At 41.3% G+C, this 11,599-nt stretch overlaps 1 protein-coding gene across 1 annotated transcript in view; it reads right to left on the bottom strand.

Moving 5' to 3' along the window:
- The window catches only part of LOC115424901 (CD276 antigen-like), a 16,673-nt gene extending 5,274 nt beyond the window's left edge, over window positions 1–11,399 (bottom strand). The window contains exons 1-4 of the mRNA XM_030142294.1: window positions 11,132–11,399; window positions 8,314–8,607; window positions 4,701–4,994; window positions 2,317–2,640 (exon numbers count right to left, since the gene is read on the bottom strand). Coding sequence (XP_029998154.1) covers window positions 2,317–2,640; window positions 4,701–4,994; window positions 8,314–8,607; window positions 11,132–11,399 — 1,180 coding nt within the window. The remainder of the gene's footprint in view (window positions 1–2,316; window positions 2,641–4,700; window positions 4,995–8,313; window positions 8,608–11,131) is intronic.
- Between the last annotated feature and the right edge of the window lie 200 nt (window positions 11,400–11,599).

Raw genomic sequence — 11,599 nt, 5'->3', positions numbered from 1 at the left:
ATTAAATGCTCAAATCTGTTCAGTTGTTTTCATTTCACTGACTCCAAATGTGTTAGAACACGTTCATCTCTCAGACCAGTTGGTTCAGAATCAGTTTGATCCCAGATCAGTGGACTGGATGTTGTTCACTTCTCCTCCATTCCCGTGTCTGTGTTTTCTCCTCCATCTCTGCTCAGTGCATTTGTCGTAGACGCTCAGCGTCCATGCACTTCAATGGGACTGAGTGGAACTGCTGGAAACTGACTCTAAACTGGACGCTAATTGGATAAATGACACCATGTTGTCCCGCCCCCGGACGCTTGGTGTCTCTGGGGGTGAATGGAGCCGTGGGCGGAGCTCGGCCGGGCCGGACGCTGAGCTTCCGCGTGCTGATTGGAGGATGGGTCCAAAGGCTGAATCTCGTTTGATTGACAGCTGTTTTCAGATCTGCTCCTTCACTGACACAGTTCAGTTTAATACCGTCACACATTCTGCTGTGAAATCACAGAAACCACATGAACTGTTCATTTACTGACCTGAAAGAAAACACACTCATTGTACCTCCTTGTTTCAATTTAACATAATTTCAATGTTTTCTTATTTACTTGGTATGATAAGGTCACTGAGCATTTTCTTAAAAAGGAACGGAGGACGAATTTATGTTTAAATAACCTGACTTTTTTTTTGTAAGCCGACAGTGAGCTTCCCCTGTCTGACAGACCAGCAGCCGACACTGGTGATAGGGTCTATCATCCTGTTGTAAAAGGCTGTAGCTAATAGACCAGAACATGTTTCGACATCCTGGAAGTACACTACCAGTCCAAAGTTTGGACTCACCTTCTCCTTTAAATGACATCAGATGGAACACAGATGTCCAACCAGTGCTCAGCATCACTGGGAACTCCTTCAAGACTTGTCAGGTGACGACCTCATGAAGCTCATCGACAGAATGCCAAGAATGTGCAAAGCAGTAATAAAAGCAAAATGTGGCTATTTTGAAGAATCTAAAATATAAAACATGTTTTGAGTTATGTCACACTTTTTTTGACTCCATAATCCCATATGTGTTCATTCATAGTTCTGAGGCCTTCAGTCAGAATCTACCATGGAAATAATCATGAAAATAAAGAAAAACCAGGTGAGTCCAAACTTTGGACTGGTAGTGTACTTTTTTTATTTCTGATGAGAAACATTTACTGTGGTTTAAGATTAGGTTTGGATTGTGAACCTGTGGTACAGATCTTGTTGAATGGAAGATGAATGAATGTGACTTTGACTAGTTCTAAAATGTTGGATGGACATCATACATCATGAACCAAAACAGAGAAGAAGAGGAAATGTAATGTTCTAAGTTGTCTGCTTAATCTTTACATTACAAAGTTGTTTTGCTTGAAGAGTCTTTTTATTTTTACAAGTCTGAGTAATATTCTTGTATAATAGTTTTATTGTTTTTATTTTAGAGGTACAGTCAGTGTCAGGTTTGGTTCATGTGGGTGTGGTTTAGATGAACTCACATCTGTCTGTGCTGAACTCAGAGCAGAGGTCAGATTCTACCTAAAAGATCTAATTTTACAGCTTTAGAAAGTACTTGTGCTAAAGAGAGTCAAGCAGAAATACCTGATTTTGAACCTGGGGAAATTTTGTGGTCAAGAGATGCTAGCCTAATAGTGCAGGTGTTAAGCAAGAGCTGTGCACATGCAAAAGCATGTGCTGTTCTTAGAATTAGCTCATGGAGTGACTGACATGTTCTGCCCAGTAACTACCTTCAACCAATAATAAGCATACGATGAATGATGTCATTGAATAATGGGAGTCTCCAAGAGTCACTAAAGACTATGAAAAGATAATAAAGGAAACTCTTTTTTTTGTTTGGCTTTTTCTTTTTCTCTCTGTGACGAAATGTGTGTTTGATGCCAGATTCTTTTTGTAACTATTTTTAGTTTTTCCTGAAGCAATAAATCAAGCTATTGTTTTAACTTTTTAAAACCTCGAACCTTGTTTTTTGGTGAGTTCTTCATTTTCTCCTGGTTTGGTCCGACCATCCAAAACATAACTGGTGAGTTAATTTAAACTACATGACCCCCCCCCCGGTAAGCAGCCTAAATGGAGTAGTCCACAGCCACCGTTGGTCTAAAAATCTCTAGAACATGCAGCCTTTTGTCCAGATAACCAGACATTTTTGGTACCGAGGTGGTTTAAAGTTAAAGAAACTGGGGCAGTGGTTCATTAATAGAAATAAATTGTGGTTTTTGACATTTAGTGCTTGCTGTGTGTTTACAAACCGTTGGTGGACCTGCCTGTCAGTCGGTGGGTGGTTTGTCGGTTGCTTTTACTTACATTTAACGGTGATCGTCAGTGTGGTGGTCCTGGTGGAGCTGAATGTCTGTTGGGACAGAGACACTTCGTACACACAGCTGTAGTTTCCCTGGTGTTCGTACTCCGCCACAGGGAAGTGAAAGGAGGCGGAGTTGTTGACCGCAGGCGTGACGTTGGTGATGTTGGAGTCAGAGAAGATGAGATTGAAATGTCCTCCTGGGTAACCCGACCCAATGCAACAGGTGATGACGAAGTCGGAACCTCTGGTGACCTCTGCCCCTCCAGGACCCCAGAACAGGCCTCCATTAGGAGACGTCACAGAGATGTTGGGCTGCTGTAGCGGCACTGGGTCAAAAAGACGACAAAATACAACATTTAACTGTAAAAGTGAGAGCAGCTGCTGGTTTGAAACCACTGACACTGAACTCTGGCAGTTAACGTCATTTTGTGTTTTCTGACGTATTTGAATAAGAGGATGGAGCTGAGGAAGAGCAACAGATGCAACAAAGTAACACTAACTTAAATGAGTGATATTTGTCTGATTTTTAAAAGTTCTTCTTCCTTTTCCCTCATTTCCCTGTGGTCTCCATAAACTGTAAATGCTCTGCTTGGGTCTAATTCAGTGTTTTTCAACCTTGGGGTCGGGACACCACACAGGGTCACCTGAAATTTCTACTAACTGATAAAAATTTAAAAAAAAAAACAAACAAACAAACTTTCTAATAGAAAATATATGGTGAGTTGACAGAGACAATCCCAATCCATAAAAGACGTGATAAACTATGAGTGTGAAACTGCAGCACTGTGGTTCTGTTTCTCTGTCAGATGTTCATTGTGGTCAGTTTCAGATGCTGCAGCTCTTTCATAATTCATAGTTTCAGTTCGTGTTTGTTCAGTATTAATTGTCCTCCTTGTAAATCACAGCTGGACTGACTGGACAGATCCTGACCAAGGAAAATAAAATTTTCCCTTTGTGCAGTAATCTACACCTGGATTTACTGCCTCTGTCCATAATAATAGACATTATATAGACTAAATGTCCTCTAAAATTAGTGTTCATTTGCAACATAGTATAGCAAACTATTACATGATCAAAAACAAATACATTTTAGCGAAAAAAAATGTCGCCGTTTTGAATGTCTGAGATCACCAGAAATTTGTGATGTTAAAATGGGGTCAGGAGCCAAAAAAGGTAGGGAACCACTGGTCTGAATTCTTCATTCTCTCAACTCCACAGGTCCATCTTCAACCCTATTTCTGAGTAATGACACCAGAAAGGTGGTTTGGAGTGCTGGCCCTTTAAATGCACCGGAGACACTTCAGGCCCCGCCCCCTCTAGGTCATTGGCTGTGCTGCTCTGTCCCATTCAACCAACAACTGAACATTTGAGGTCATGGGCTCCAAGTTTGGACATATTTTCAGTCTGGACTACAACCACTGATGACGACAAACTTTTATGAAGAAAAACTGGAGAAATGTTCGTCTGAAGTCTGGACCTTGTATGTGCAAATGTCGGAGAAATGTTCGTCTCCAGGGTCTGTCGGGTCCAATGTGGTCTGCAGGGTCTGTTAGGTCCAATGTGGTCTGCAGGGTCTGTAAGGTCCAATGTGGTCTGCAGGGTCTGTAAGGTCCACCTGTGCTTTGTTCGGTTCCATGAAGTAATAGAACTAATGTAAGGAATGATGTTCAAAGGGATCATGTGGATGTGGACAGGGGTCTGGACCAGCACGCATGGGGGTCTAAGGGGACCAAAGGAAGGTTCTAATGGGACCAAATACAGGGTCCTTTCACCTTACATGTGTTTTTCTTGTACTTTTTGTACTATTTTACTTCCTGTATTTTTTTTTTTTTTTTTTTTTTTTTGCTACTTATGAGTAAGGAACCGAATGTGGTAACTTCATTAACCCTGATTTTCTACAAAATTTTGAAAAATGTCACAAAAGTAGTAAAGTCTTGTTGTGTCGTCTAATAAGAAACTGAAGTTGGAATGTTGACTTTCAGAGTATTTCCATGAGTGAAGTATAAAAGGTGAGACTGGTCTCCTGTGTTTTCAGACTGTGATATTCTGGATTATCTCAGGTTCAAAACACAACATCTTTATTTTAAATATATTCTAGAAGTTTAACTGTAATGACTTTGGGTCTTGTGTTTTTATAGAGGGGTGATTGTGGGTCCTGAACCCAGACCAGTTCAGAACCACAGGACTAGTTCAAAGGGTCAACAGTACCCAGGGGGGGTTGGCCTTGTCTCTTCTGAGCATGACCTAAAATATACCAAATACTGATCAAATATTAAATAAACACTATTCTAAACAAACACTTGACAAAATGAATGTGACAGTTCATTCTTATGTTCACTTTTTGGTTTGTCAAATGTAGAATTTCAGAAAAAGGACTTTTTCTTACCACTGACTGTGACTCTGACAGAGTCACTCTGAGGGGAGCTGAAGGCTTGAGTTGAAACTGTGGTGTGATATTGACACTGGTAGAATCCCTCATGATCAAAGTTGACTCTCTGGATGTTGAAGGTAGCAGATTTGGAACTGGAGGACTGGGTCTTTGTAAATGAGCCGGAGGTCTTCTGAAGAGTGAAGGTTCCTCCTACATGCTGAGTCGATATGGAACAGGTGACGTCAACACTAGTACCCCAGGTCACTTCACCAGGGGGGGTCATGGAGATGCCCGGCTTTGGCAGAATCACTGGGAAAAACATAACGAAGTGGCTACTGACACAGTACTGTGGCACCAAATATGGGTTTGTCTGTTATCACAGAACCAATCAGTGGCCTCCTTATATTATGTCTAGACTGGTAACTTATGTCCTGAAAAGAACCGAGCAGAGGTGATTTCTGTCAGACTGCAGTGGAAGCTCAGCTTCCCCTAACATTACGAAAATTAAATGCTCAAATCTGTTCAGTTGTTTTCATTTCATTGACTCCAAATGTGTTGGAACACGTTCATCTCTCAGACCAGTTGGTTCAGAATCAGTTTGATCCCAGATCAGTGGACTGGATGTTGTTCACTTCTCCTCCATTCCCGTGTCTGTGTTTGTTCATTCCATCTCTGCTCAGTGCATTTGTCCGTAGACGCTCAGCGTCCATGCACTTCAATGGGACTGAGTGGAACTGGTCTGAACTGACTCTAAACTGGACAGTAATTGGATAAATGACACCATGTTGTCCCGCCCCCGGACACTCAGTGTCTCTGGGGGTGAATGGAGCTGTGGGCGGAGCTCGGCCAGGCCGGACGCTGAGCTTCCACGTGCTGATTGGAGGATTGGTCCAAAGGATGAATCCCATTTGATTGACAGCTGTTTTCAGATCTGCTCCTTCACTGACACAGTTCAGTTTAATACCGTCACACATTCTGCTGTGGAATCACAGAAACCAAATGAACTGTTCATTTACTGACCTGGAAGAAAACACAACCATTGTACCTCCTTGTTTCAATTTAACATAATTTAAACATTTTCTTGTTTAGTTGGTATGATAAGGTCACTGACTATTTTCTTCAAAAGGAACAGAAGGACAAATTTATATTTAAATAAACTGACTTTTTTTTAATGTAAGCCGGCAGTGAGCTTCCCCTGTCTGACAGACCAGCAGCCGCCACTGGAACCGAGGCAGTTTGACAGTAAACAGGTCAGAAACACAGCGGAAATTTAGCTCGCTCTGTCACGTATTGGACTACAACACAAAAGACTCTGGGTCAATTCCCAGTTGGAGTAAGTTTTTATTTTTTTGTTTTTCTGAAGATTTTCAAACAGGTGTGTGTGTGTGAGTATGTGTGTGTGGGGGGGTGCACCAGTAGGTAAATCCCACATTGATCTAAATCAGCCACTGGACAGCGTTCAAGGTGCAGAATTCAGACCACAGCACTGAAGTGACACAGAACTGAGAAGTCACATGGCACATCTAACCTTTAGCTCCGCCCACCTTCTCCAGCCTCACTGACTGCACAGAGCAAAGAACACCATAAACAACATACAGAGTATTTACAATAATTCCTATTCTATACTATAGGACATTAACTGAAAAGTCGGTTTGTTGACGTGTTGACGTCTGTGGCACAAGTCGATGTTACTTTGGAGGAGTCGACTAGTCGTGTATTATTGCGTCCCTTCCGACACCCGACGGAACACGAGCCGTCATTCAGCGCATGTGGATACTCTCATCTTTCTACATGAAAACATGGAGTGCAGTGAGTGGTAGTGATGTGAGGATCAGCAGACCCGGGTCAGGTTGGTGCAGGTCCAAAAAATGTCACTTTATTTGTGGGGCAGGAAAAACAATTCCACAAAGCGGGTTAAAAAAAACCAACAACCCGCGCATCACTAGTGCACGACCAAGACTGAAGGAAGAAGACGACTCAGAGTAGGAACTAAACTGACTGTGATCTGTTTAAACTCTGGTCTCAGTAATGTTCTGAACCATGGAAGCACCACCGATACTGAAGAACACTGTGGACAGACAGTGGGTTTGGATTATTCTGTTCATTTAGTTCATTCAGACAATGCACTCTTTTCTCTAACAGGCTGTGTGTCTTTTCTGCCGCTGTCTGAACCTTTAACCACTTTATGTTGTTCAGTTAAATTTAACAGATAATTCCAGGTGTTAACCTATGTTTAGTTTTGGTTCAGTGTCTGAGAAGGACTGTTGATGCTTGTGTCTTAGTTTTTTATTCTGCTCTTTACTGAACATTGTTCATGTTCCAGTGAACGTTAGTACAAGTTGTTCATTGTTGAACTTCTGTGTCTGTGTTGTTCCTCCGCTGTCAATGTGATGACGTCATCACACGACAAGTCGACTCGACTTCGACTTTAGTGACAAATAAGTCCATCTGAAAAATTCTGGAGTCACTAATGCCCTACTATACTATATACTATCAGTAATTAGTGGTGTCTTCCATCAGTTGCCACAGTACTGTGGTAGAAAAATACACTAAAGAATGAAGTGAAGTTTACTCCATATATGAGCACAGTACTGTGGCAACAAGAGGAGAATGAGTTCATGGAACAGGATCTGTGATTGGATCTGGGACAAATGACAACATTTGATTGGTCTGTGGAACTAGACAAACCCATATTTGGTGCCCCAGTACTCTGTCAGTAGACAAAACATCATATTCAGTGAACTGGTTTAAACTTGGATCGTATGATAAACATATGTCAGATGTGTTCGAGCTCAGATTCTTCCATGAAGTTTGTGACGGTCTGTGTTGTTCTGGCAGCAGGTCCTTGGATGACATTAGACCAGTGGTTCTGAACTGGTCTGGGTTCAGGACCCACCATCACAGCTCAAGGACAAGACCAGACCCAAACTGATACCAGTTACAGTTCTGACATGTATTTAATATAAAGATGGTGTGTTTTGAACCTGAGATAATCCAGAAGATCACAGTCTGAAAACACAGACCGGTTTAATGATAAACCAAACTGACCAGCAGGTGGACAGGATACAGATGGAAATATTCCCTTTAACATGAAATTTAAATCTTTTTTCCCTCTCATTTACTTATAATGGGCAAAATTTCAGATTTCTATAAAAAACATCAATTTTGTTTCAATTGACTTCAAACTTGTCACATTTATAGAGGCAACTGATATGACATCAGCACACACATAGACATGATGACATCAGCTGGATCCACGACAAAATAATATACAATACATGGGGCGGGGTTTGTTGTACCTGGAACCACATGTTAACATTATTTTTACCCACAGGCCCACGACCCACTGAAAACAGGTTTGGACCCACTTTTGGGTTGTAACCCACCAGATGAGAACCAGTGCATTCGATCAGTCCAGTCCTAAGCTAACAGCTGTCTGGGTTGCTTATATCCATGAAAACACCCTGTACAGTCCTATCTGTCTAGAAGATGTGGGGGAATGTTTCCACCACAGTCCAGATGTTTGGTCTGGACTATCTCAGTACACGCGTCTGTGTTTCTACAACAACAGTATAGAACAACAACAGCTACGTATTCAACTGTGGAGGTGCATGGTTTTTGTCCTTACCAGTAACAGAGAGTCTCAGCGAGTCACTCTGAGGGGAGCTGAAGGCTCGAGTTGAAACTGTGGTGTGATATTGACACTGGTAGAATCCCTCATGATCAAAGTTGACTCTCTGGATGTTGAAGGTAGCAGATTTGGAACTGGAGGACTGGGTCTTTGTAAATGAGCCGGAGGTCTTCTGAAGAGTGAAGGTTCCTCCTACATGCTGAGTCGATATGGAACAGGTGACGTCAACACTCGTACCCCAGGTCACTTCACCAGGGGGGGTCATGGAGATGCCCGGCTTTGGCAGAATCACTGGGAAAAACACAATAACATGAGCTGATGTGGTTTATGGGTCACTGTTGGGGTCATTTAGAAACATTCTGTGAGGTTTTGGCTGCTTTTGTTCTTCCACGAAGTTTGTGTTGACCAAGGTTATTATCGTTAATGAAAACTAACGAAATGACAAAAACTACAAATGAAAAAACATTTCTGTTAACTGAAATAAATAAAAACTATAATTAAAAGAAAAAAATGCTAACTAACTGAAACTGTATTGTGTGCTTATAAAACTTACTAAAATATATAAAGAATATGAATAAAATTCCCTTCGTTTTCGTGTTTGTCAGTGTCGGACTGATACGAAAGCGATTTATTTTGCTCTAGCAGTTTTAGCTGCTGGCACCATATGATATTTAAGGGTCCGTCACTTGTGTTCACTTGTGGTTTCCAGTCGTCTTCTGGTCCCCACTCTACCTGGAAACATGGAGACTAAAGTTGGGAGAGTCCTGTCTGGGATTTATTTGAATATGACGACAGAGAAGAAGAGAAAAGATATAAAAAAAAACTTAAACGGAACAAAAACTAAGCATTTAGAAAAAAATGAAAACTAATAAAAAAATAGCAAACCTGCTCTAAAAACAAATCAAAACGAATTGAATTAGAGAAAAAAAAGTCAAAACTAAATAAAACTAAACTATAATGAAAAATCCAAAACTATTATAACCTTGGTGTTGACAGGTTTGTATTGATTATCAACCTGTTCTCATGTCACTGATGCATATTACCATCCTCATATCATAATGACCTACAGTAAGTCATCCACAGATGGACCACAGTCTGTGGACCCGTTGAATCCAGGTGTTTCTTTTCTAACAGGGGTCTGCGATCCAAAACAATAAGGACTAATGTCATCAGTATTAATAATCAATATGATATTTTACCCAATATAAAACTGTATTGTGTTTGTATTTCCGATCCTCATGAACAGGACATCTGACAGCTGAAGACATGATGTGTCCACAGATTTATGTCCAAATAGTTTAACCCTATAATGCTGAACGTATCATATTTGATCCATGAGTTTTGAAGTCCTCTACATGGTCAGGGTGATATTTTTTTCATGAAAAACCTGAAACATGTAATACACAGATAATCCACTGGGGGGAGGAGTTTATTCAGCAGAGGCCTTTAGTGACACTACAAGACTGACATTAATGAGGAAGAACTGGGACCATTTAGTAAAGGAATTAACGATTTATTAGACATGTTTGAGTTATATTATGTTTTTGTTTGTTCAATAATAATAATATCTGAGCATTGAGACCCGATGGATCAAATATGATACAAAGCAGAAACTCATACATGGAAATTGGTATTTGAAAAAAATATTTTTGGTTGTTCAGAAGGACCAATAAAGGCTCCAGTTTGAAAGAACTGGAATTTTCTGTCAATGATCTAATGGTTCAGGCTTTACAGGGTTAAAGACACCAATATTTCCTTAAAGTTTAATGGTAGATTTTTCTTCCTCAGTCAGATGTGATGACAGTGGATGTTTAGATGAGGAAGAAAATTATTATTTTCAGTCAGAGCAGGAAAAATATTATAGACATTTAGAGGAAGAACATTTAAAATCAGAGTCATGGAGGAAAAAAAAACAAAACATTGTTGATATAAATACAGTCCAAACCACCTCTGGAAACAATTGCCACGTTTCCACTACGTGGAACCAGCTCGACTTGACTCTGGTACCAGATACTATTTCTGGAGACTGTTTCCATTACAGAATATGACCGACTTTACAGTACCTGGACGTCATAGCGATGCGGCGCATTACTTCCATGTCGTCTGCTCAGAGTCGCTGATAAACTCACTCGTTGCGTGTTGTCTCGTCAAACTCATGCTGAATTTTTACGTCGGCCACCAAAGACTGAATCTCCTGACTGAATGGTGTAGTTCTACAGGCTGTCATCATGTGGGTTAACCTGCTGCTACATTTACTGTCAACTTCTGCATCTGTTTTTTGGAAAACGGCGGGTCACAGAGACAACTCTCTGACCAATCAGTGGTCTGCAGTGTTTACACGTCACCTTTTAGTATCTGGTTCCCAGTCTTGGAACCTCAGCGGAGGTGATACCAAAAAACTAGTACCGGGTACCAGATTCCAGGTCCTTTTTCATAATGGAAACACAAAAAGGCCGAGTAGAGTCGAGCCGAGCCGGTACCACATAGTGGAAATGCAGCAAAAAAGAATAATTGAACCCAAACTAACCAATGCAATGATATCTATCCCATAATATAAAATTCTATTCTGACATTAGGCGTTATTGTTTTGGATCCCAGACCCCTGTTAGAACACAAACACCTGGATTCAACGGGTCCACAGACTTTGGTCTATTTGTGTTTGAGTTAAACAGTTATGATCTGAGGATAACGACATGCTTGGTCGTTAGAACCTTATTAGATTTCTGGTATTTTTATCCAACATTAGCTACTGTCAGCTAGCTCACCTTAGCACATGCTAATTCTGGGTTTTGCACCTTTAAGTGGATGTTCTTACCAGTGACAGAGACTGTCAGAGGGTCACTGAGGGGGGAGATGATGTCTGAGCCTGAATCCCTCACCAGATACCGACAGCGGTACACGCCCTCGTTATCCAAGGTGACTTCTGCCATGCTGAAGGTAGCAGAGGCGCTCCTGGCACTTTGAACCAAGTGGAATGAGCTCGAGGTCTTCTCCAGATCAAAGTATCCACCTGAATACTGAGTTGTGAGCGAACAGGTGATGCTGATGCTTTGACCCCAGGTGACCTGTCCACTCGGTGTCATGGAGATGCTGGGTTTAGGGAGTTTCACTGGAAAAACCACACAGGAGGGTTAGGGGACGCTTACTGACCCTGAACAGATGTAAACTCTAAGTCTTAGGTTTGTTACCTCCGCCAAGGAGGTTATGTTTTTGCCAGCGTTGGTTTGTTTGTCTGTCTGTCCGTGTGCAAGATAACTCCAAAAGTTATGGACAGATTTGGATG

This window comes from Sphaeramia orbicularis, chromosome 8 (assembly GCF_902148855.1).
Source record: "Sphaeramia orbicularis chromosome 8, fSphaOr1.1, whole genome shotgun sequence".
In the NCBI taxonomy this organism is placed as follows: Eukaryota; Metazoa; Chordata; class Actinopteri; order Kurtiformes; family Apogonidae; genus Sphaeramia; species Sphaeramia orbicularis.
The sequence above is the reverse complement of the archived record's forward strand: the minus strand, read 5'-3'. Positions and strand labels throughout refer to the sequence as shown.